Source organism: Mastigoproctus giganteus, chromosome 6 (genome assembly GCF_048544385.1).
Source record: "Mastigoproctus giganteus isolate SK-2022 chromosome 6, ASM4854438v1, whole genome shotgun sequence".
In the NCBI taxonomy this organism is placed as follows: domain Eukaryota; kingdom Metazoa; phylum Arthropoda; class Arachnida; order Uropygi; family Thelyphonidae; genus Mastigoproctus; species Mastigoproctus giganteus.
In genome coordinates, this window is record NC_143580.1 from 18,663,070 (window position 1) to 18,690,970 (window position 27,901).

At 41.8% G+C, this 27,901-nt stretch overlaps 1 protein-coding gene across 1 annotated transcript in view; it reads left to right on the plus strand.

Moving 5' to 3' along the window:
• The first annotated feature begins 17,311 nt into the window (after positions 1-17,311).
• Positions 17,312-27,901, plus strand: part of LOC150084027 (nose resistant to fluoxetine protein 6-like) — a 53,857-nt gene continuing 43,267 nt past the window's right edge. Inside the window, exons 1-4 of the mRNA XM_090375751.1 lie at positions 17,312-17,333; positions 19,396-19,613; positions 23,200-23,314; positions 23,492-23,585. Of these exons, the coding sequence (XP_090231877.1) occupies positions 17,312-17,333; positions 19,396-19,613; positions 23,200-23,314; positions 23,492-23,585 (449 nt within the window). The remainder of the gene's footprint in view (positions 17,334-19,395; positions 19,614-23,199; positions 23,315-23,491; positions 23,586-27,901) is intronic.

A 27,901-nucleotide genomic window follows, 5' to 3' on the forward strand; every position in this document is an offset into this window, starting at 1 on the left:
GTTAATCGCTTCCCTTAAGTTTCCCCTGGTAATATTAATTTCACGTAATTTTATGTTTCGAGCTCTAGTTTGGTTAGTGTCCGTGGTATCCATCAGTTTTCTCCAGAAAACAGCATAATCATTGCAATTAAATTTGATAAGGCCTCAAGGAAACACACCGCTAATTTTAAATTTTAAATTATACTTTGGAATAGATTTTACAGCTTTTCAAGAGCAAGTGGAACTATGGAAGAATACACATAATTTTATTTTCAGATCTCAACACCAGATGAAAATATCGAGGAATTTTTATCTTTCAAGAAAAAGAGGTTTTTCATCCTGAAAGATCTTTCTTCCCACAAACAAACAAGGTGCCTCGTATGTGACACGACAGCTGGCGGGTAGCGGTTGGTGTTGGCACTTCTCATGCGCATCGAAACCAACCCCAGAATGCACCTCCTCAAATAAGTCCCACAATGCAACGCAACATAATTAACGTTAAAAATATTCACAAAAATTCGTTTTGACGGCACAACCGATTCATTCAAAGGTGAAACAGCGGCGCATATTCATGTGGGAAACCATTTATAAAATTTCACTTGGACATCAGGGCTGGCGCTATAGTTTTTCTCACCCCTCTGCAGAAGTTTATTTGGCAACCTTGAAGAATATAATGAATACTACAATCTTCAATAAATAGAAATGAAAATACATTATTTCTCAGTTTTTCAGCTTTAATACTGTATAGGTACAGTCTGCGTGGGCAGCACAGAAGTATCGTCACCGTCCACCCCACACCGGGTGGAAAAGACCCGGGTTCGAATCCCGTCGATAACGAGAAGAACTTTAACGGGCTTTTTTCATTTCGTGGCTGAGTTAGTCGGTCTCCAGGCGTACACAACAAGGTTTTTTCCTTCAGAAACTGGAGATTTTCGTCCAGCAAAACAGGCAAATTGACCAAAGAACACACGCAATAAACAGACATAAGATACGCAGCACGGCAGAAGAATTTAATTATTTGGGTGGCCTAAATATTATAGTTTGTGTTTTTTTTTTTTTTTTGTGATATACGTACTGGCCTTTGGAACCGATTTTTTGTGGGGAAGTTTGAACCAAGTTTTCCCTCATGATCCTTTAAATTTTGCTTATGGATGGTGCCACACGATTTTTTTATAAAAGTAATTTTGGTGGTATTTGAACGGTGGTTTGCATACTTTATGGTTGAATGCCCTGACCATTGGGCTCGTGAGACGTTTACTAACAAGCCTGAAAATGTGGTATCTATATATATAAAACGCTTAGGTGTAATCAAATTTTCCAACTGCTAAGAATTGTTGCCAGCACCCGTTCACACGATTCACCTCGCATGACAACCATAAAGGGCCTTGTTTATTAATTTTTGTACTAACGGTTTTCGACTGAAGAAAGGCAGCCTAGGCCTGAAAGCTATTTTTCTGTCTTTAATTTTAATAAACCGTTTTTAGAAGTGCAAAAAATGGCTCAACACTGTATACAAACTTTGAGAAAATGTAGAAGTTTTCTGACGAAACATTAGAGGAGAGATCTATTAGACTAAGAGAGACCAAAACGAGTCTTTACGACTACGAAGAGTGACAGAAAACATTGAAGAAAGAGAAGCAAAAGATTGGAAATGAGAAGATGCTGCAGAACTAATGAAATAGAAGTACCGGATGCGAATAATCAATCTGTAATTAATGTAGAAGAACACGACAATGGAAAGATGTGTTACTACTGTGAGTATTGCAATGCAACATATTGGGGACATGAGTTAAGCACATCCAATAAATACACAAAATGCTGTCAGGATGGAAAGGTTTCACTCGACCCACTGTCTGACCTACCAACTCTGTTACGAGTGCTGCTTATCGGGCATAGACATTAAGCAAATAACTACAGAGAACATACACAAGAGTACAACTCAGCAATTGGAAATGGTCCACACTGTTTTAGAATACACGGCTAGATTTACCATTTGGCCTCACCGCTATATCCAAATGAGGCAAATAAGCCAGGATAGGGACTACTTTATATTTTCGATTCTGCTGAAGCAAAAACAAAACGGCTTACCGGGCACAAGGGTGTGTGGCCGAAGTAATGCAACAGTTGGACGAGATACTGCGTCAAGTTAACCCATTTGCTGAGTCATAATTTTTTACAACTACACTGCTGTGCAAAACCTAAGGACCAGTCAGATTTTCCCCTGTAACTGATCATAGGAATGGCCTGAAAATGGGGAAAGCATACCAAAGGAACCTCGTGAGGTACAGAAATGACGAAGGAAATCCTTGGAAAAGTTGCTAAGAAAAACAGCAAGGATTTCTTTACTTACATAAACTCTAAAAGGAAGGGGATGAATCTGATTGGTCCACTTGACATCGATGGTTCGACTGTTGATGATCCTGCTCAGATAGCAAACAAACTGAATGAGTATTTTGCATATACATTCACACTTGAGGATTTATTAAAGTTTGAAAATGATAGAAGGTTATCAAATTGTACCAGGATACTTAATGATTTTGTAATAACTGAGAGCAAAGTGGAAGAGAAACTGTTGAAGTTAAACGTAAGAAAAGCACCTGGGGTGAATGGGACCTATCCAGTTATATTAAAGGAGGCGGCAAAGCAACTAAACAAAACCTTAGCCATAACTATGACAGCATCCTTGGACTCAGGGGAGGTTCCCACGGACTGGAGATGTGCAAATGTATCCCCAATTCACAAAGGGGGGATCGACGGGTGACACGAGTAATTACAGACCAGTTAGTTTAACTTCTGTTCGGGTAAAATAATGGAGTCACTGGTTAAAGATGCATTGCAGGATCATCTAGACAAGACTGCAGCAATAATTCAGACACAGCATGGGTTTGTTAAAGGAAAGTCTTGTCTGACAAATTTGATTGGTTATTATGATGTAGTCACAAAGGAACCGGATGCAAAAAATAATTTTGATATCATATACTTGGATTTCAAGAAAGCTTTTGACACTGTTGCGCATGGAAGATTACTGTACAAATTGGAGCAGAATGGTATTAAGGGTAAGTTGCTACAATGGATAAAAGGATGGTTAAGTGCGAGAAGACAGAGGGTGGTAATCAATGGGTGCTGCTCTTCTTGGACTAATGTTATTAGTGGCGTCCCACAGGGTTTGGTGTTAGGTCCACTGTTGTTTTGTATATTTATCAATGATATTGATGAAGGTATATCAGGCTTAATGTCGAAGTTTGCAGATGATGCCAAGGTTGGCAGGGTTGTTAATGACAGTAATGGCAGTGTGCTACTGCAACAGGATCTAGATAATTTGGGCAGATGGGCTAAGAAGTGGCAACTGAAGTTTAACCTTGACAAATGCAAAGTACTGCATATGGGTAGAAGTAACCCCAGAGAAACGTACCAACTGTGTGGTACTACCTTAAGGTGGTAGAAAATGAAAAAGACCTGGGAGTAATTGTGCAGTCAGATATGAAGTTTTCTGAGCAATGCAGACAGGCTGCCAATGATATATAGGAATTTTGCTAGCAGGGAAAAGGAGGTGATTATCCCTCTGTATAAGGCAGTGGTCAGGCCACGCCTTGAGTACTGCGTACAGGTCTGGAGGCCTCATTTTAGGAAGGATGTAGAGTTACTTGATCGTGTACAGAGAAGGGCAACAAGATTAGTGAGGGGAATGAAGGGATCCTCTTACCAAGAGAGGCTTAAGTTCTGCAAATTGCAGTGGCTGGAGACTAGGCACCTGCGCGGTGATCTAATTGAGGTGTATAAGGCCTTGAATGGGTTCAGCACGCTGACTTCTGATGGGATCCTTCCACTTGTTCAGATTACGAACCTAAGGGGGCATAAATTCAAATTAAGAAAAGACAGATGTAGAATAGATGTGTGGAAATTTGCCTTTAGCCAGCGGGTGGTTAATTGCTGGAACAAGCTTCCATCTGTAGTTGTGGAAGTTAATAGATTAAATAAATTTAAGGAGGAACTGGACAGGCATTTGGAGGGAATGATGTGTTTTTTTTTTTTTTTTTTTTTTTTGGCTGATGCTGCATAAGCTCATACATTTGCTTTCTTGCATCACATGCCACTACTAATACTACTACCGACACAACAACGAAAACAACTGTGCAGAGGGACTTTATTGAAAAATGGCAACATAGCACTGGCCGCCACGATACAGATGCATCACTGCCAAAGATGGAACAAAGGGAAGAGGTGGTCCTTAGTATTACATATGGCCACCCCTAATGTCGATGCACTGCCTGTCCATACTTAGAACAATTTTGTTTTGATAAGTTCTTGCGGTAACACCGTCCATTGTGGGCGTGTTGCTGGTCGTCTCCCCAGGGCTCCCCATGTGTGTTCAATGGGATTTAGATAGGTAGAATGGGCAGGCCAACCCTACCAACAATGTCCTCACTTTCCGTAAGCACATCACAGCTGCAGTCCGATGGGGTGTGGCGTTATCATCGTTAAACACGAACTGTTGGCCAATGGCACTTCGGAACAGATTCACATGGGGAAGGATTACTTCAGTACAGTAGCGTGCAATGGTTAGAGCACCGCCTTCCAGTATCTGAAATTGTGCACGTTCATCCAAGATAACGTCTCCCCAGACGAGAACACCTCGACCGCCATATCGATCCCTTTCAGTGACGTTTGCGGAGTGATACCGTGTGCCAACCTCTCGCCAGATTAGATGACGACCAGAATCTCTGCTGAGACTGAATCTACTTCATCAGTAAAGAGTACCTTACCTCACGCGCTGCTGTCCAGTCCTTGTGTTCAATGCACCACTGTAAACGGTGTCTCCGATGGGCAAGTGTTAAAGGGATACAGCGTACTGGCCGTCGGGCAAAGAGTCCACCTTTGTGGAGTCGCCTGGCCACAGTAAACCGCGATATCCTGTGTCCTGTGAACTGGTTTGCAATGGATCTCGCTGTTTGGTGTCGGTCTATCTTGGCCTGTAGGAGTATAGACATGGACATGTGGACATTTGTATATGTAATGGGAGGCACCTAGAACGTCTGTTCAACTCCGCCTCGTGTCTCTGTGAAGAACAGTATCACTACAAATGGGTCAGATAGGTGTGTGACGTAGGTTTGTGTGTATTGTGTGTGTGTGTGTGTTCCGTTGTTATGTTCTGCCCACTTGGTTACTCAGAAGCATCAATCACCTGGACAGATGATTCTGGGCACTCATCTACACCACGGGAAGGTGGGACTGTAGGAGTATATAGCGATCATCATTGGGCGTTTTTTTTTGTTGGACGACCACCACTGGTCCTTCGAACAGCCGTACCTGTCGTTCTGAAAGGCCGCCCATGCATGTGATATGAGGCTATGGGCGATACCGAACTCTGCAGCCACACTCCTCGCACTTCGAGCTTCCTAATTATTCGACCCCAGGTAAAGTCATCCAGATGTTGTATACTGGCCATTTCGTTGTCTGCATCACTCTATGAAACCAATGGAACGTCTGTAACCATCGCGCTCACCCAGCATTTGGTAATTTTCACATAACTGCTGAACTGTTGCTTTTATAATATAATTTGAACACAGTTTTTTTTAAATTAATTATTTCAATATTACTTAATGGGTGGTATTTACAACGTAATTTTAACGTAATTATTTTTAATTAAGAGTTCTTAATGAACATTTTCTTTCCTCAACTTTCAATTGAGGAAATAATATTTCATCAACTGAAAATATAGTGTTTTAAAAAGTATTCATCAATATAGAACTAACAGTCCAATAAGAGTTTCTACTGTTGGTATATTCAGAAGAAGGAAGTCAAGCGCTTTCTATCAGCATCAATTATATCTAAAATGACTAATAATTTAAGTGAAAATAGACAAAAAGACAGAGCACAAATCACACACTGCTCTCATCTCCACCACCACCAACAACAGCACCATTTTTCTTCGCTGATCTGTTCTTCGCAAGAATTTTCACAGATGCCCTCGTTCGGCAATTCTTAATTTTTTTTCTGTTTTTTGCCTACCAGCGTTACATTGAAGCCTCTCCTTTTCTAGTTTTCTGCAGGTTCTTAATATCTATAGAAGAACAATCACACTTATTGCAACAATTCTTGTGACAAGCAACGCATTTAATTACAAAGTTCTCATTCTTCGTACATATGCAGCAAGCAAGTGGCAGGAAATTGAAGAGAGCAGTTTTCAGTCTTTTCGGAGCTGCCACGCTAATATCTAGCAAATTATGACTGAGGAGGGGACCACCCGCTGTGTGTCAGCAATTGTCTGCTTAGTGATTGTCGCTTAACAAGGTCAAGAATCACGTGGCGACAAGGTTAGGGATTATACGTCTTCCACCCTAATTACCCTTTTCTCCTCTTATGCCCACAGGCACAACGTCTCTGAAACTTTTCGCCTGATTTAAACTAACTTTACCATGTTTTCTGTGTGTGTTCCCCACACGTCTACAAACTTTTTGTGGCAGATGTGAAACTTCCCCCGGGCTTATCCTGCAAGAAAACGAAGACTGCCATCGTATTAATCGTCCCCAAAAACTTAAAAACAAACTTGTTCTATTTATTTAGAGGTTTTTTCGCTTGAGCTTTTCCTATTTTTCCCAGGTGACTAGAAGGCTACAGCCCAATGCCCGGTTTCTGTTTATCATAGAGACTTGTTTCAACCATCATTTTGCTACTTTTTAGGAGAATACTAACGGCGACCCGATTATCTGGAAACCCCTGTTTTCCGTTTTTGATGAATCATTGATGAATGCCAAGACTTTACTCCTGAAACTGGGGCGCCTCCGTAGCCAGGTGGGCAGGAGCAGCAGTGCGTAGCACACGCTTCTTGATTAGACCGGGGTTCGAGCCCGTGACCACCAAATACGGAAGATGCGGAAAGGTCAGGGAATGACCACCGCATAACCCGGAGAAATATGGCCTTAGTTGATAATGCTCCTAAAAACCAAATAACAACAACATAACAACTCCTGAAACTATCCAAACTCCAAGCCTACGGGGTGATACTGATGCCTCCAGGCCTACTCCAGCCTCCAAGAAGCGTAATAAAGAATCATTTCCGAAATCAGAAATGGAAACCAGATCCCAAAGTGAACGAAAGGAACTACAAGACCGATCTTCCCAGCAAGGAGAAAATGATGATGAAGAGACACCACTGGATCCCACTCTGCCTCAGGGTCCCGTTTTAGAGCAGGTTCTCTACCTGAGAACTGCACTAGAAACTTTAATGAAGACAACCAACAGCAGAGTCAGTACAGCTCTACGTGCAGACATAGTTTCCCTATGGACGAAATTGGAAACCATTTTACTCACAACGCACCTCGAACGCGACAAAGCAGTGGCTAAACTCGAGGCATATCTTGACGGTAGGGATAGTCAAATGCAACAGCGCGCCCCTACCTATGCATGTGCGCTGAGGATTCCCAGAAATGCTGAACAAACAAACAACTGAATCAGGAAACTCAACCAAAAGGAAAACTCTCCTACAAAAACCACATCTGGTAATTGTTAGACCTACTTCCACAGAAGATAATCACACAAGTGAGGAAGTAAAAAATATAATGGTCGAAAATTTAGCAGAAGACCTAAAAATGGCAAAAATTAAATCTGTGCGTAAGACACGTAATATTGGTGTCATCATTGAAACTGAGACGAAAGAAGAAGCTAACAAAATCATTAGTAACCCCAAAATACAAACACTTGGCCTACAGGCTGCACCCCCGAAAAGAAAGGGGCCCAGCATAACAATTTATGATACCGAAAAGGACCTAACCCCAGCAACACGCCAGGATGAACTATACAGAAGAAACCTCCAGCAGGACCACCCAGATGTTGAACCAAATGATCTCGTTCTCCCGAAATTCCAAAAAAATGCCAGAGTGGGAAATTCTACGAACTGGGTAGTGGAGCTTTCCCCCGCAGCCTGGAGAACAATAAGTCAACAAAATAGAGCGTTCATAAATTGGGGCAGTCACCCCTTCAAGGAGCATGTGGCTGTCCCCAAATGCTACAAGTGTTGTCGTTTTGGACACACGACACACACGTGTACCCAAGCTCAACCCACATGTGGACACTGTGCTGAGAGAGGCCACGACTTTAACTCGTGCACTAAAAATGAAGACCCACCCACTTGCGCAAACTGCAAATCAATGAAAATGCAGGCAGATCATTCCATCCGGGACAATAAATGCCGGGTCTACACAAAAGCTAAGAGCACATGCCAACTAAGGCTCGATTATGGGGACTTACCTTAAACCATTTAATACTACCACTGTAAAATTTGCACAAATTAATGCCCAGCGAGCTAAAGCAGTTGCAGCGCAGTTGAGGAAAAAGGCGGATGAGGAGAACCTCGATATCCTCTTTCTTCAAGAGCCATATTCACATAGTAAGGCAGTCAGAGGGTATCCGTTGACTTATAAGATCGTTCAAGTGGACGGGGAGACCCCATGGGCGGCTATTCTGGTCAGAAACTCTGATCTCACTGTTACCAAAATACCAGATTACTGCCTTCCCTGGGCAGCCTGTGCCCATATCATCACCCCTTTGGGGGAATTTTACGCAGTTGCTCTCTACTCTCGGGCGGGGGAGGATATTCTCCTGATTATTAGATATTTACAAAACATCTCGCTGGAATTCCCAAACGCAAAAATCATCGTTGCCGCCGACGTAAACTGCAGGTCGGCAGCGTGGTTCAGTGAAACTCAAGATAGACGAGGCACAAACAACGGACAAAGACTGGAAGAATATCTCTCAAACAGTTCTTTCTCAATTCTCAACCTACCAAATAACCTACCGACCTTCTCTAGTATAATGTGGGAAGCCACAATTGATATCACCCTGGCCACAAGATCCGTTGCACGACGACACCTTTCATCCTGGACAGTTAGAGAAAGCTGGACCACTTCGGACCACCGTGTAATAACTTTCCAACTGCACCGATCAGTAAGCCGACAGCCAATTATGAGGCAAACTCTACATAGATTTGAAATTGACAAGGCAAACTGGCAGGAATTTAAGGATTCACGGATCATGGCCTCCCACTCTCTCAGCACAGTTGGACTGAACGCAGACCAGCACCAAAAGGCAATTGTAAGCCTAGTCACTGAAAGCTCAATTAACTCTATTAAAAGGAAGAAATCTTCTCTTGGAGCCGTAACTTGGTGGTGCCCAGAGCTCCAACAACTGCGACGGGAGGTTTACACCCGACGGAAAAATTTTCAACGCGCAAGACGGACATGGCCGGAAGCGGAAGTAGAGTATCTCAAGCAGCAGTACCGAACGGCAAGAAACGAATACACAGCCCTGATTAAACAAAGGAAGAAGCGCTCCTATGAGCACCTAGTATCCACAGTTGGAAATTCTGCTCCCTGGGGAGTGGTCTACAGAGTAATCACAAACAAACTCCCCAGGGGAGGAGTCATCCCAGCCACCAAGACGCCAAAAGGCACGGAATCAAAGACATGGTCCGAATTTATAAATAACATCCTTAACGCCATGTTCCATCAACACATGCCACCAAGCACCCCAGAGCAAATACTACTATGTGAGGAAAACAGCACATACACCACGGCCCAAGTGGAAGACAGCTTCACCAAGGAACAACTGGACTCCGCTGCAGCAAAAATAAAAAACAAGAAAACTCCAGGAGAAGATGTGCTGGAGCCCGAGATCGTAAAGAAGGCTGTTGAAACCATCCCAAATGAGATCCTAAACCTCTTCAACTATTGCCATAAAGCAGGCCATTTCCCAGTAGTATGGAGTCTGCAAAATTAAGGCTTATTCTCAAGAATCCGACAAAACCACAAGACCTTCCCGAGTCATACCGGCCCATCGCTCTTCTATCCATACTAAGCAAACTCCTAGAACATCTTCTAAGCAATAGAATAGAAATTCATTACTCCAAGGCTGGCCTTCACTCTGACAACCAATACGGCTTTAGAAGGGGATGTTCCACGGTGGACGCCTTAGAGAATATCGTAAAAGCAGCTACCACTACCAGCCATAAATACTTCCTTGTCATTTCAGTGGATTTTGCCGGGCGTTTGACTCCCTCTATAGACTGGTCGTGTGACTGAACAGTACGGAACACTGGCGGTTACTGTTCTGTTTGCGAGATAGGTTTTTATACAATTGTACAAATTAGCTGGTAGTTTTGTACAAATTAGCTGGTAGCTGCTGAGGACGCTTGGCAGCTACGTGGTATACAATTGTACAAATTAGCTGGTAGCTTCCGAGGACGCTTGGCCATCCTCTGGTGGCCAATATCTTACCTGCCCACAAGGCTCAGTACTTGGCCCACTTCTCTGGAACGTGGTGCTCGACAGCTTTCTAAACCTCGACCTTGGTAATGTGAGGTCACAGGCCTATGCGGATGACCTGATCCTGATGCTGGCGGCAGAATCAAGAACTCAACTAGAGATCTCTGCAAACCGTGCTATAAATATCCTACAAGACTGGGCCACCCAAAACCACTTAAAGATATCCCCAACAAAAACCTGCTCCATCCTAATGAAAGGTTCTCTCAATATCAGAATGCCTCCCCAGATAAAGATTCAGGAAACAACAATTAAGCTTTCCACCGAGCTTAAATCTCTTGGTATTCTGCTAGATAAAAATCTGTCATTCACACCCCATCTTATTTACCTCCGAAGCAAAATCAAAAAGTACTCCGCACTAATAGCTAGAGTCACTCGTCGCGACTGGGGGCTTAAGAAGAGGACCCTAGCCCTCTTCTATAAGGCAGTCTTCTTACCAGTAATAACATACGCATCAGGAGTCTGATTCCACAAGGCGGTAACAGCAGTAAACAAAAGGAAGCTAGAGAGCATTCAATGTTCAGTCCTACTGACAATCTCGAGAGCCTGCTGTACTGTAAGCACCCACGCCCTCCAGGCCCTCTTGGGTGCTCTCCCCCTGGACCTGGAGATCGTCCGCTGTGGGTTGCTTAATCAACTATCCAAAGGCAGAGTAATTACCTGCTTGGACTACACAACTGATCCGGCGAACAATCGTAAACTCCAGAAAAAACGCCTTCTCACCCACCTACAGCAGTCCTGGCAAATCCGCTGGACGACATCGACAAAAGGGGAAGTCACCTGAAGATTCATATCGGATAATCAACTAGAGTTTCCCAAAAGCCCAAACTGGTTTTCACCGGGACTGCTGACATCTTACCTGCTCACGGGACACGGCGCAATAAGAGCAAAACTCTCCAGTTTCGGATTGAGTGACACCCCCCCCCTCTGCCACTGTGGACAGCTAGAGATGTGGGAACACCTCATGCAACACTGCCAACTATACGAAGACCTCCGCTGCCTCTTAATAACCAGAATACGTTTCTCGCCAATAAACCAAGAACAATATCTCCTGGAGAGCGAGGACAACTATAAAGCCGTAACGCAGTTTGCGCAGGATCTTTTTACTAGAAGAAGAACATACCCACAACCTTAGCTGGAATTTTCCCACAAACTAAACACTTGTCATCCATAATAAAGATCCTTAGATGTCTCAACCAAACAAAAACCTAACAGCTACAATCTGAAAAACTAATCATTAACTTAACCTGGATCTGACCACTGGCTTAAACTGGAGTCATTATCTGAACTTGACTACTTACAAGGACGGGACAACATGTCCCAGGAATGGCATACGAAGACCTAACAAAGACATTGTGCAGTTTGCTGCCGAAACATCATTAGGCGATTTCCCTTCCCTTGGCAGGGGATGGTTACTCTGTATCCTCCCCCCCTGCCGTCCCCTATCTTCAAGTGGTGAGGCATGGGCCTGCCCTGCCGACTTTTGGGGTTATCTTCACCATTGACCCCATATTTCTGTCTTTCAACCCCCATTCTTCAGTCTCCCTTCCCTCTCTAGCTATCTTGCGACTAGCGTTTGACCCTTGCCAAAACTACACAAGCCGCGCACAAAAATTTAAAAAAAAAGAAAAAAAAAAATGTATAACCCGTATAACTTATATCTCTTTCGGCCTGACCCAATTTCTAGCGTTTCTCCCCCCCCCCTCCACTTTTTTTTTTTTTAGGTCCTAGCCACAGAAATCTCAGGAAATTAGGTGGCAGGACCTGCCAGAGTAAATAGTAAATTTCTAAAATACTGGTGTACCTGGTCTGCCTCCACCAGGTATAGTGTGAGCAACGGTGGGTCTCATTTGAGACCCAACGGCTAAAAGACCAGATGAACAACGGTACAAAACATTACACACCACAATATCCATATATTTTTAAACCTCTGGCCTCTACAGTGTTCTGTATCACACCACAATGTATATTACACGGAAATGGGGGAAACCCCTGGTGCCGTTAGACCCTAAACACACTATACACTATACACTAATATCCGTACTCGCTCAGGGCAGCTCATCTGCCGATAAATCTCTACAGCTGCATAAAAAGCTACCTAAGCGGAAGAAGGGTCTTGGTTCAGGCCCTCTACTGCAAGGTCGTACGCCAAGTACACCGGGGATGCCCGCAGGGCTCAGTATTGGGTACCCTCCTGTGGAACTATGTGTTGGAAGAATTTCTCCACCTCGACCTAGGGGATGTACAAGCACTGGCGTATGCTGACGACCTTTCCCTGGTCCTAACCGCTGACTCAAGAGCTCAATTGGAAATTCGTGCAAACACAGCGCTGATCAAACTCCGCGAATGGACAGAAAGGCACCATCTCACAATTTCACCCACCAAAACTCAATCCATCCTACTGAAGGGTTACCTAACCCCAACTAGACCACCGCAGATTAGAATTCAAGATAGAACCATCAAGCTAGTTACTGAATTGAAATACTTGGGAGTTACCTTGGATCAGAACCGGTAGTTCACTCCACACCTAAAGTACATGCAGAATAAGATTAAAAATTATGCAGCCATGCTCGCCAGAGTTACACGCCGACACTGGGTGCTGAAAGGGTGCACCCTGGCGATCCTCTGTAAAGCAGATATCATCCCAGTAATCACATATGCGTCTGGTGCATGGCCGACGGCTCGAAATTATGCACAGACCCATCTTAGTGACCCTCACCCGAGCATGCAAAACAGTGTGGACTCACGCACTGCAAGTGATTACAGGGGCTCTTCCCCTCGACCTTGAGATCACACGAACAGGCATGCTGCAGTATCTTGGACGGGGAAAGGTTACAACATATCTGGACTACACAACAGATCCAACACGCAATTGGAAAGCCGAGAAAAACAAGCTTCAAATCTAACTGCGATCAATCTGGCAACACTGATGGACAAACTCTGACAAAGGGGAAGTCACGCGAAAGTTCCTTCCAAATCTGGATCAAGTGTACCCTATATTTCCGACATGGTTTTGCCCAGGACTGCATGTCACCTACCTCCTTACAGGACATGGAGCGATCCGTCACAAGCTTCATCTCCTTGAAATCACAGACAACCCTGCATGTGCTTGTGGCTTCCCCGAGACATGGGATCACCAGATTCATGAGTGCGAACTGTTTGATGATCTACGTGCCAAGCTGATCACACAAGTGCGTTGCAACCCTAAAGACCAGGAGCACCACCTGCTGGACAATGGGACAAACTACAAAGCCTTAAATGAATTTGCTCAGAGCCTATACGCTAGACGACTACCCCTTCCACTGCCTGCAAACCACGAACAACAAGGACAAATTTAGTACTCCAAGCACCCCGAACCTTAAAGCTCCATGATCAGATGGAAACTTATAATTCCATCAATACCAGATTACTGGGGTAGGACCATTAAATATCACAACTGATCACCAATTATAGTCAAACGGAATACGTATCACAGGAAGAGTATGGGGGAGAACCTCTCAGTTTTACTCCTTGATTACGCTGGATATCATGGCAGAACTGGAACTCACCTCAACTATACTCTATTACTTTCCGCCGCAAATTGACTCATGGACGGGACATGGCTCCCAAGGGCAACCTCCAAATGAAAGAGCAAGCCCAGCCTCCGTGCACAATATACCATCCGGACTTGCATTCTGCTTGACAGCTCCATTCTCCCAGACGACAACGGAATCCACCCTAATGGCAAATATATCCTACTCTTCCAAATATCAATGGACGGGACATGGTTCCCACGATCGACTACTCAACAAATTGCTGCATTAACTGCACTGTATTGACTTGGACTTATTAAACCTGCATTTCCAGAATCAAATGGACCTGGACTTGCATCTAGAATACTTCAGACCGAGTATGCACCAAAAACGGCAAGCAGCCCTCTATACATTATCCTATGGACGCTAAAATATGATTTAACTGGACAGGTCCCAGTTCCGATGAGCGACCTCCAATTTGGCGGAAAAACGTGGTGCATTCAGACATCAGAGTAGAGGAGTTAAATCCTAGAAGAGACTCAATCCTACTGGTCTATACCAAATGCCACATGGACAAATCGCAGTCTGTGCCCACAGGGCAGTATTGGAGATCTGAGCCAGCTCTCTTGTCTGGCTCACCTTTTCCACCCATCCCCGGGGTGGCACATGCTCGCAATATTTGTCACTTGTAAGGTTTCGCCGCCCCAATTGTCATACTAAAATCTTTGCTTTTAATTAGTTTCCCGTGCATAAAGAAATTTTCTTGTAAGAGTTTTATATCTTACAAGAAAATGGTAGTCCAGCATACTTAAAAAAAACCATCTGACATATGTAGATTGATTTTGTTAAACGAATTGTGTTCTTTCATATGAAGTAAGCGTAATTGAAATTGGTCATATATGAAGCTATCGTCGAGTTAATTGTAAATTTGAATTTGTGGGTTTAGTTTTATCAATTCCTGTTGAAACAGTTTATTTTTATATGCGCTAGCAATTTTTTTTCTTTTGTTTATCAGATATGTAAATTTTATAAGACTGGAACATCATTTATTTAAATTAAATTTATTTAATATATAATTCACGCAATCGTCTGTGTTATCTTGAGTGAGTGGTTCCATTATGGTTCCACAAAATATCTACAATTTCTTCAATTTGATTTCTTAAGTTAGTGATATTAAGTCAATCAATCTTTGATGCAATGCTCATTTCCAAAGGCCTTGGGGATGTCTCTGAATTATCTGAACTTCTCTTCCCAGAGTGAACTAACCGTAGCGACCACACAATCGCTGATTCAAGTCAATATTCTCAGTCAAATACTGGTCTACCTGAACCTTCACTCATGACCATCGCGCGTGATGAAGCAGTGAGCAATGCAACGTCACCTGATGGTACTGCCAACCACGTTATATGCAGCGCTAATAAACCCAATTTTCCATCAGAAAATAATGATCAAATTTGTGCCTCGAACGCTAACTTATTCTATTCTCCACCTCAGGCCAGTCACAACAAATACTTTCCAAGACGAAGGTAATTCTGTAAGAATTAGTGCCGAAATTACAGTGTCGACGCCTGCTGTACAGTCAAGCAGTGCAGATTTCTTGATCCACCTAATTTACCAATTGAGGTCCCAAATTGAGGATCTCAAAGTATCCAGAGATCCCAACCTCTCTGAAGAATGAATAATTAATCTAAGGATTATCTCAATTTTAATATTATTTCTAAAGAACAAAGATTCTCAGAAAGCTTTATAGGAGAATTTCACGAAAAGGTGAAAGAATTCAATATCTAAAAATCAAAACTGGGAATTCATTTCAGAGTTTCAAAGATCTTCCGAGGAATTTATTCAAGAAATTCAAAGAAAATTAACCATGAAAAAAGTTACTCAATTTCAAACTCTTTAATGCGGTGTATAAAATTGGTGCGTGATTAGAATTGGGATTTTGAATTAAAAATTGGAGCTTGAAACTCATTATTCGATTAAAAATTAAAATAACTTTGATTTTTTGGTTTTTGTAGATGATTTTAGGAAAATAAACAATTTTAAGGGAAAAGGGATTTTTTTTTAGGGAGAGGTGATTATTGCGCTTGTAAAAAGTATACATTTGAAGAAGAACTAGATTTTCTATATTGCTGGTCGAGTTCGAATCAGTAAAAGACGTTTGGAATGTTTTATTGGATTTTCTGACAACTTGCTTAAGGTAGTGAGGCTCAGGCGTGGCAAAAGCGGTTTTTCTCCTGGTACCTGAGGTTTTTCAGTTGGGAAAAAAGAATTCGATCAGAGAATACACGCAATGAAAAACGAAAACGGAGAGGATCTGTTTTTTTTTTCATTCTAACAATGCACGATGCCTTATTGCACAGCCTGTAGGCACTTGAAGGCAGGGATCTGGAAAAGACAGATTGGCCTGCTTAGGCCATGGATCATAAGCATATTGAACAACTTTACCATCTACAGGCTAGGCCAACACTCCCACAGTCAGTGGCTGAACTGACCACTGTGTCGATTGAGGAATGGATAAAATTCCGCTTTCTGTTACTAAAGGAAATAGTTTGGGATCTACAGACCACAATCAGAGAGTGTAATTGCGATCTGCAGACATCGTGTCAATTCAAGGTCCTTTGAAATTTGGAAGTGTCGGTTGAACTGTTGAAAATATAGCATATATCCATTTTTTTATTTAACTAGCCTATTAAAATCTATTTGAATTATTTATTAATAATTGTATAATTAATGTTTAATTGAAATCAAGTTAATTGTTAAGAGTTGAAGATACACAACTTCAGCTATCCAAAGTTGTCCAGAATTCACTCTTTTCGTTGCCAAAATTTTGAAAGCAATTTTAAATTATTTTGGAGAGATTTTGATTACAAAGATGTTTACTGTTTTGGGGACTATGAGTGGGAAGGGTTGTGAGAGCATTTTTCCTTATTCGGTATCGTTTTTCAAATTAGTCATAAACATGATATTCCAGCGTAAACCTGTTTCTTCGATAATTTGTTAAAGAAGGTCTGCTTTCTCAAGGTCTCTCCAGACGTGCACACGTGAAGTAAATCTCAGTTAACTGTTAAACTCCCCCAAAAATCTGACACGCAGTGTTCTTTCTGGAAAACAACACGGTTGAGGGAGATGGTTTGTTACTTTTACTAAGACCCCTAAATACTACATTCAGTCAAGTACAGCGATGGCGTACAGTTGGATTTTATGCGTTACGTGTCTTTGGTATAACGTTGTAGTTGGTAGTGATGACCATGCCACCACAAACAATTCCATGAACTCTCCAGTAGGTTTAGAAACTCAAAATGGAACTTTCGAGGTTCCTTCAATTCCAAAGACTCCGGATAGGTATCTCGCTGCCCACATAATGATGGGGGATCCTCCAACAACTGTCGGACAGTATAGGGAAAATGTTATTTCCTAAACTGATGAGAATTTTTCTAGAAGAAGAAGAAGTATCTTCGTCGTGTGTGCAATCAATGATGAAATTCGGCCACCTCATTACGACACATGAAGACGTGGGCTGTGCAAAGTAAGTCATTTTTTCAAGACATTCTCAACTGCTGCATAAATTTGTCCATTATCTTTAACCTGTTCAAAGGATCTGTCAAGGGCCTTTTAAAATATCATTAAAATCAAACAAGTAGTAATCTGGGTTTTATTTATTTTTTTTATAAGGGTTTCTTATATACATGACCTCATCCTTTGGATGTTCTAGCATTAGTCGAAAAGGAAACATTTGGGTCGCTGAGAATGTTTCGGCCGAGTTTCCATTCTATAACCACACACGGTTCCTCTAAAGAGTAGTTGGTTAAAATTTGTAGAGAGTTTAAAGTTATTGATTTGTTACTCAGCCAGCCACTTGGTTGTTTACACAAAAATGTCTTGCTTTCTGTGAGATTGGGAAAAATTGAGCAAGATTTGGACATTTGCAAAGGTTACAACATGACATTAGGCATATTTAATAATGCCTATTGAAACCAACAAAACAATAAACAGCTTAAAAGGCACTTGCATTAAAATTAACCTTCCTTACCATAATATTACAAAAGAAACAATTCAACTAACGGCTCTGCCACGTCCATACCACTAGCCTATTGGTATTCCATAATTTTTTCTTCTCAATATACCTTACACAACCCTTGATATTGTGTACAGACTGCATTAGAGGGAGAAAATTATCTTCAATTACAATTTTCCTTAAGCATTCCTAGTTTTATAAGAATCCAGCGTGCCTCTTTTGAATTGGAGTTCTAAAGTTAACATTTAATCTTGCTCCCCTGGGCCCAAAGTTTCGGGGTATTAAACTCAACAATATCTTACAATTTCACCAAGTCTGGCCAGCTTATTCTATAAAGATGAGTTATCCATTGATGACTTTAAAAACGTGGTCTTTTTGCGTTTTCAGCTTCCTTCAACCTTTAAGTCAGCCCTACCATATATTCTGCCTGCCTCTGGGCAAGAACAGACACCCACCACCACTAAGGAAATGTTTATTATTAGGTCCGTACCTCAGAAATCTCTCGAGAAACCACTAAGTCGACTGACAAGGCACCAGCGACTATCTGCAGGGCTTCTGTTAAGACCATTCGGCAAACTGTAGTTACACTAAGCAACGCAAAGCGTTGAGCTGCCATCAAGTGTCGTCTCACCACACACCTGTTAACGACCTGACCCAAGGCTCCACAGTCTTACGTTATTACTGTGACAAAGAGGCACTTATAAAGAAATGTCTAACTTCCTACCTTTGATCCCCCAGTCAGTTTCTCGTTATTCCACTTAAATTCCCATAGAGTTTTCTTAATTTTTATCCCCTCATGGCTTTCACATGGAGAATAAACTTAGTCTTTGTTCAAGATAAACTCCAAGGTAATTCACTACAACGACAAATCCCAAGGCGAGTCCGCTCTGCAGCACAATGGCCTGAGTGGGCTCAGGATCACCAACACTGGACAATGGAGAATTGTAAAATCACTGCCTGATCTGCCATTTCCCGGTTCCAGCTGTATCGAAATGATGGAGGGACTAGAATATGGGAAAAGTAGCAGAGGCCCATGAACCATTCTACCAGGTGTCAACAATGCACGACTCCCGGTGACGCTGCAATAGTGTGGGACAGTTATTTCGTAGTACACATTTGATATGTACATCTTATTAATAGCAATAGAGCGACATTGGATGCCACAGGTTAGCTGGAAATTGTTCCCGAATGGGCGCATCCATTCTTGTTTGCAATATATCGATTTGGGGAATGAGTACTTTCAATAGGATGATGCCTTTTCTCACAAGGTCAGTATTCAATATACTAAACGCTTTGAACACCTGTTTCAGTCATTGTCCGACGGATTCAGGCTGTTTTGAAGGCCAAATGGGGATCTGATCAACACGGGGAGCTCTCAATAAAGTAGCAACTCATTGTACGCAGAATTTTTTATTACTAATACAGTATCTTGGGAAATAAACTGATTTTAATAATAATAATAATGATAACTGGGAATTTCGCAATAAGTGGTATTCTTAATGATTGTTCATTTAGTATGCCATAGTTTTTCAATGAATCACTAATGCGAAAATATAAGGTGATTCTTTTACAGTGCTGGATGCTTCAGGAAAGATTCCAAGTGGCATACTCTCTGGAGACATCACCGAATTTGGATCGTATGACGAGTGTGTCAGCATCAGGGTTCCAAAGAGAAATGGAGAAGAAGCCTTCCGTGGTCAATACTGTACCGTGGTTATTAACTTGCCACTTCCGCCTTTTACCCCGAATATCAGCATTGGCCCACTCATTACCGTCCACCCCAACGAACCGGTAAGTTCTCACAGCTGTATAGAAATTGGTTTGAAACGTATAAACATACAATTTCTGGATAGAATGGATTGCACATGGGGAAAAGAAATTCACTCTTGGGTGGCCCTAATGTGACAGTTTTTTTTCTTTCTTTTAATCTTTGCAGTGAATAAAAAATAATCACGATTATTTTTTCTGTATTTTTTACTTCTTATTCATTTTAATTTTAACTCCAATTTTTCCCCGAGAGCGATCACCTAGGGACGGGCGAGTGTTTATGAACCACTGCTGTTTACATATTACGGTATGTTGAAACTGCAGATTATTTGCTAGGTGGGGAGGGAGTTCAATAGAGATTTTCATTCATCCTGAAGTAGTGATAGAAAGATGAAAATTTTTTTGTTTGGTTCCTTAAAATCTCTATAGCAACCCCGCAAATTTTGATTTGATCTGAATTCATTTTTTGGGGGGAGGGAGGCCCTGAGTGAAGATGAGTGTTACAATGGTCAGAGAGCAATACGGGTCAGTGATTCGATTTCTCTTTCTAGTTGAATGCAAAGGGGGAATGGATTTAGAAGTCTGCAAACAATGCAGCGTGGAGGACTTTTACGATGTTTCAAAGAGGTTTAATCATCAGATGACATTTCAACAATTTGTGACCATGTGCAACCTTCGGACCTCGCAAAGTTAATCACAGCAGATGTGCTGGAAAGATCAAAGAAGGATAGAAGTGCGACAGGAATGGCCAGGTGGGGGAGAAAAACGAGAAAGTGCTTTTTTCTTCGCGTGCTTGATTTGCAAGTCAAGATCTGTAATCAATTTTGTTTGCCGGACGAAAAATCCGAGTTTCTGAGAGAAAAAAAACCATGCTACCCTCGGCTGAGATCGACTAACACAGCCACGTTTTTAAAAAGGTCAATAAAAATTCCTCACATCATCGACGGGACTAGAATTCAGGTCTTTTCCATCCGGGGCGGGTAAGTTGGCGATTCTACCTATTGTGCTACCAACTAGGGCTTATTAGCAATGACAGCAACACTTCTTCAGTAGAAAATGCTGTTATTATTAATTGAAGGTGTTGAGTTCCACCATCTAGAGGACACCGTTTGTGTAATTATTGTTTCCTCATCGGCTGGCGGGTAGGCAACCAGGGTGTAAGAGTAGACAACAAAGAAGCGAAATATTTGGTCAATGTCAGAAAGTCATAAGAAATTAACTGAAGTTAGTTATGGTCATAGCTCCGTGCTTTAGAATTTAGTAACACGTATTGGGCAAAATGCAAAATGTAAAGCATACTTTTATTAAGCAGTAACTCAAGGAATATAAAGTTTCGGCAAAAATACAGAAACAAATAAGAAACAATAAATTGCTTTAAATTGCAATAAATTGCTTATTGTTTTTTCTCTTGAAGAATAAACCATGCTGCCTTCTTCTGAGATTGAACAACACAGCCAAGTTCGAAAATTTAAAGATGTTCCCTTACCAGTGAAGCGTAACTTTTTAAACAACCAAATTGTTAGCGCAATCTCAACCACTTTGTGCATCCATTTTGGCTGGTATTTTTATGGCCTTCTACAACTCCCCTCATCAGATTTTAAGCAACCATAACATGTTTATGTTTCTTCGCGTGGTTGGATGTCCCACGATATGCCACAATGATTTGGACATTAAATTGTTTAAATACCAGAAATAATATAATTTCAAGTGAATTATATTAAGCAATTTGAATAAATCAGCCGCATTACGTTCAAAATTATACTTTTAAATAAGAATAATATTACATTCGTTCACTTTTATCAATTTCCTATTCATCAAACCTGTTAAAGCTCTTTGAGAAATCTCTTCTGAGAACGCCAACTACCCAAATAATGCCACAATGTCTACTGCAGTTGCACTATAATACTCGGAAAAGATCCACCACTACAAATCTAATAACCACTCTACAAAGGCATTTGAGCTCGGTTCCGAAATCACTGTAACTTATGTCGACGTCCAGGCTACATTTAATGCCATATCCGTTCACGTGTTGGCAAAGCCTAATACGCGAGTAAATCCTCACGTAGCAGGCTTTTCCAACACGTGCTGTGGTTTATTCAGACTTCAGAACAGGACTAATTTTGTTCGCGATTTCAGTCTGCGCTACACCAGGACTATTACAGATGGAGGCCCAGAAGGCGGGGTCCTGTCTGGTATCTTGTTCTCAGCTGTTCTTGCACTATTTGTAACGGTCCGAACTGATATCATTACTTTTGCTGATGACATTAAACTATTCACTCGTATCAACTTTAGAGACACTATTGGATACCAATGCCTTAATCCTTCAGAAAATCGAGAACCACAAAGCTATCGTCTCCGGTTTCAATCTTCACATCAATCCTGAGAATTCGAAACATTTGAAATTGTCGCTCAAAACTGAATCGACAAATGATGGAACCGAATTAAAAGGATCCGCAATTTCTGCTTTCAACAATAACCCCATCCGGGAGTTGACTGAAAGCTAAATTAGGAATAAGAGCGTACTACACTTCGATTTATATCCGGACACTTGTGTTTAGACAAAAAAAGAGAGCTCTTCTTGTGTCATTTAATATTCTCTGTTGAAATCGTTTGCTTTTATAACAACCTTCAATCTTCGCGGCATACTCTCAACCATCATTTTATAAATGTCACGTGATATGTTTCTCCACTCGACCTTTAACGCAGTCATCAGTTCGGTCTTCTTCTCTGAGCAATCTCGACGCGCACGTACCCGACAATCGATTACATCCCAAACATGCTGAATAGGGTTCAGATTACTCTGGGTTGGCCAATCCAAATTTTCGACACCCATGTCCTCAAACCACTGTTACGACCCGAATAGTAGCTCTGAAGCTACTATTCGGGTCGTAACAGTGGTCTTCAGAGCTACACGACCATATCGTGGAGTGTACTAGTACTGACATTAGTCCCAATACTCTCACAGATGGGTTTGTGTCACTTAGGCGCACAGTTTTTTTGCTGAATTCTATTGTCCCGTTCTGTTCGTTTTCGGGGTTTATCAGGCTTTTTTTCTTTTTTTTTTTTCAGTTTCAGTCTCATTCCTCTGCCATTTGCGTAAGACGTCATTAACCATTAACCTAGCGATCCAAAGAGTGACTGCGATGTCTCGTACAGAACGCTACGATTATTCCACGTTGGAAGCCTTTTGATTCTGTTGATCGTGCCATCTTGAATGCCCCCTTTTGCAATTGCCTGTTCGAAGCCCAGTGTACATATTTATTGAAGATTCTGTGACGTCTTCATGCACAGGACCTGTTTCGCCCTCTATGGAGCGGTGTCCGGATATTAATGGTAGGGTAGTTTATGTTTACTATGTTGTTTCATCTTTGTTTACTGTGCTGTGTTATCCTTTCGTGTAAACCCCTGGCTTTTAGCCGCAAAGGGAGTTGTGTATGCCGTGTGCCTTGGGTATACAATAAAGAGTTCTACTTTTCAACACCTTTTTGAAATTTGGGCAATTATCTGATGGTACTAATAAAATGGCTGGGTAATGTAGCTATCTCTGTGATTTTGTCAATTTTGTAAATCTCAGCAACACCTTATATCTTTTTTCATTGTCTATTTGCAGGTGGTGAATTTGATGAAAGGTTTCACGAATGTGTTCTACGGGGGTAAGTATAAAACGGGATTATGTCTCCCTTCTGCCTGTTCGCCGATGGATGTTCAGAAGGTAGGAAACAGAGGTACGTTAATGTATCCAATCCTGAAGAATTGCTGACATGTACAGATACGCATTCCTCATATTCTCAATTGCTTCAATGTAACTTTCAAAAACACAATTGATTTATAAAGTGAATTTATAGATTGACGTTTATATTCCTTTATTGTTCGTCTTAAATAGATTTTTCATTTCTGAACAGCCATCAAGCTCGTCAATGAATCCTTGAGTGCATCGGTACCTCACTGTCTCGTAGATGAACCAATCAAAGTAGAAGTTGTACATATCGTCTTCCTGTAAGTGAAGCTCACTCTCTGATAACAGTTTCTGATATACATTATATTGCCAAACGTATCTGGACTCCACTAGGATTTGGGACGTATGACCTACATCTACCATTTCCCTATCGGAAATAGGAAACGATAAAGAAATAAGCAGATCAATAAAATCGAAAAGATGATTGATTGACATTACACCATAATGCGCCGTATATAATATGTCTCTAAACTGCGTGGGTTCTGTGGTTGATATTCCGTCACTGGACGAAATACACCAGTTTCCGTGAGGAAAAACCATTTCCCAGTTCTGGAACCGATTAACCCTGCCACCTTGTGAAACAGACCCAAAATATATTCAAGGGAATCGAACTCTTCCACAGTGTCCGCAGGATTGCAATTCTTCCAACAGTGCTACCCACGAGGGTCCAAAAGATGATTGAAAGTACTGGCTTAAGAGAATTCGTTTGAAGACATGAGCGTGCAAAGGCTACACCAATCTATCCAAAGCACCCTCCTTAAATCATCGAACACCTTTCAGAAGAAGTGAAACATCGGCTTTGGCGAGGCCAATAAGCCTCCAATTAGAAAAAGAATTAAAATGGTGCTCTGGAGGAGTAACTGAGGACCCAAAATACCAGGTTAATGTTATCAATGTCTTCGAGGATATCATCACCATCTTCTCCTCACCGACTGTATAATAAGCGAGTTCGAATCTCATCAATGACGATCATTTTGTGTTATCAAATATTGGTTTGGATTCTACCGACAAGGGAATAAAGAGTAACTAAGCTAGGCTGATTCGTTATTAGATATTTTCAAAGAACAAAAAGTTCTTTTAAAGTGCAGGTGCTCGGTTACTTTTGGCAATATAATGTACATATTATCCTCAAAAAGCATTTGGGCGCCATTCACATGAAATAAAGTAATTTCATTATAAAATAATAATAACGTTGAACGCCAGTACCCTCGGATATAATCGCTTTGACAGCAGTCGAAGTACAGTCTTCCAATATGTGTCCCAATTCCAATTTGCCTACACGTGCTCTCTTATGTTGGGATCATGACTCTGAGACAGCCAGGCTAACTGAGAACTTTCATATCCTCAAGTCCTGTAGTACAAGTCTGACTTTTCTGGATGAAGCATGAAGGATCCAGCTCCACAGAATTAATAGATCACGCGTACCACTGATGTGTACAACTCAATGGTATAATTGAGTTGTTCAAAATGTCAGTACACGATGTGGCATGGGAAATTTTTTCCACCATGATCAACGGTTCCAGGCCGAACCATAAAAGCCCCAACAAAGAAGATGTCCGTTGTGAAAATTGCTGTTTGGACGATACAATGAAGTCAGAAGTATCTTCTAAGAATTCTACAAATCAAATTAATTTTAACACTTGAAATCAATGAAAGAAACCTCATCACTTGATACGATCTAATTTCCTTCTTCCAGCCTCTACAAACGACGACTAATTGCATTTAAAGATTCTACTCTGTTCCAGCATTGGAAGATAGACATAAGATTTTATTGAGACATCTGTAGTGATGTTTGTTTGAAGTAATGTTTTAGTAGCATTACTGGCTAAGTTCCTCCGGGTATATTGTCTGTTTATTGCGTTTGTTCTGTGCCCGATATGCTAGACGAAAATCTCGAGTTTCCGGGATAAAAAAGCATTTTATCCTCGCTTCAGACCGACTACCTGAGCCACGTTATGAAACTTACCCATGAAAATTCCTCTAGTCATGGATGGGATTCGAACTCAGGTCTTTTTCACCCGGTGTATGGAGTACAGCAATTCTATCAACTGTGCCACTGAAGAAGGCCTTTGTTGATGATGTAATCAACATCTTGGGCAATCTGAAACTTCTATTCCTGTACTTTCCTGGCTTGCTGGAACGTGGTTGAAATTTGGTTTTTCAATATCGGCTACTGCAAAACTTCGAAACTTCTAACGGTCAGCTACGCGGACCCACGAGTCTGAGTTCCGTGGTTTATATGTTTATGAGTGTCTGGGGTTAAAGGCCAAACACAACACCATCTGGAAAAGAATTGCATCCTAATAGGTGTCAGCATGGTTCTTCCCTAATAAATCTGATCAATTACTGTCACGGTGTCCACGTGGACAGCACAGCTGGCAGGCTTGCTGTTCTGCCCACATCTGGTGGCTAAGGTCTGAGTTCGAGGGCATCGATAACGGGAGGAATTTCTATGGCCTTTTTCACAACGTGACTGAGTTAGTTGGTCTTAGGCGAGGGAGCATGGAACGATTTCTTCTCCCGGAAACTCTGGATTATCGTCTACAAAAGAGAAAATCGACCACGGAACATACACGGAGATAATTGTGACTTTATATTATATTATTCATTTGCATATTTGGAGATATGGTAAATGCTCAAGAGGGCATCTACCAATGTGTACAATCCCAAAGCATTAAAGTAATTTGAATGCAAAGAATTTAAATTGAACTGGCGCAAGCTATGATATCACAAATTTTTAATTTAAGAGAGTAACAAGTAAAACAAATGCAATAAATGCAAATAGATGTAAAGAAAACTCTTACAGTGATGACGTGTTGCCTGGTTCAATATAAAGACAGCAACGATAGTTCGACTGGAGCAATCTAAAGCCAGAATGGGGAAAACGTTTGACCTTCTGAACTGAAACTCATCGTTGGTGCAAGACTAACACGAGCTGCAGTTCAAGAAATAAAAAACAACTGGTTTCTCCAAAGGGTCCATCTCTATGGTTTTTAACGTCTGCAAAGCACGGGGTTCTCCCACAGTTCAAAGGCGTAAATGTAGCAGAAAGACAATACCCCAAGAGCGAAATAGTCGTACTTTAAGGATTGTATGGAAAACTAGGACAATCCAGTGTGTATAAAATAACATCTGAATTCAACTTGCCCAGAAATGCCCTATTTCGACCAATCAGTTAATTGAAGAAATCGATATTGGTAGTCGAAGACTATTTGGAAGTCAATTGATTCAGACTGCCAATATCGATTTCTTTACCTACCTGGCTACCTAAAGGTCACGCGTGTAAGTAAGTAAGTGTAAGTGTTTTTAGGGTCAAGCGGCACCTGGGGTTCCCCCCATCTCCGCGTAGTTTACGTTGTGGTGTATTACAGTACACTGTAAATGCCAGAGATTTAAAAGTGTATGGATCTTGGATCGTGTAATGTCGTGTACCGTTGTTCTTCTGGCCATTTAGCCGCTGGACCCCTGTTGGGATCCAACGTTGCCCCACTTACGCCCCGTGGAGGCAGGCCAGGAACTCCGTAGACTTAGTTTACTCTGGCAGGTCCTGCTGCTTAGTTTCCTGAGATTTCGGCGGCTAGGACCAAAAAAAAAAAAAAAAACTTTGGGTGGCATATTCCAATGGTCATCAAGAAAATAAATAAAGTTATTTTTATTATTTGCGTTGACGTGGGGATATTATCGCTTTAATTTTTTAGGCCGAATGCTGGGCGTATGACGGTTTTGATGTATTAATTTTGATGTGTGGGACTTCGCTAGCGTGAAGATAGAGGGGAAGGAGGCAGAAGACTGGGGGGAAAAGGCAGAAGTATGGAGCCAATAGAGAAGGCGGCCCCAGTTTCAGTGGGGCATGCCCATGCCCCACCAGAGAGGAAACAGGGGATGGCGAGAAGGGGGGACCGTGTGGCCGTCCCCTCCTCCCGGGGAGTTAGGAATTATAGGTGAAGAGGGCTACAGTGCCCTCTTCAGGTCTCCAATATGGCCTTTGTCTCACGTCTGTTTCTCTTCATTGTCACTCATGGGGCAAGCCGCATCCTTGTGTTCCTCTTTCATTGGTTCAGCACCCTTCTCTGATGCATATTCCAATGGTCATCGATCATTGGTTGATATCCCCGTCCTTAGTTTCCCGTATTCCTTGGTGTCCATATTTGGTTTCATTACTCCTGTTGGCCTTGGTGGATGGATATTTGTAGTTTTCTTCTGGAGAAGACGTCCTGGGCAAAGCGACTAAAGGCCGCAAATTCTTCTGGTGTGTCCAGGAGATGGTATTCCTGGGTGTTAGGGATGTATTTAATTTTCGTGATCATTTGACATCTGATGTCTTCGTATATTTCACACTGATGCATAACGTGATGCCATGTTTCTAGTTCGCCGCAGAGACAGTGTGATTCCTCGATTATGCCCATGGCATTTAATTTGGCCTTGAAAGGCCCGTGGCCGGTGAGTAGAAAAGTAGTGTTTAGGCCTGGGTACAGCCATGCGGGAGCCTTGGGATACAGCTTGGTTACTTGGGGAATAAATTTTTTTGTTACCGCTCCTTTTTCTCCGTCTGTCCATCTTCTCTGCCAAATTTGTA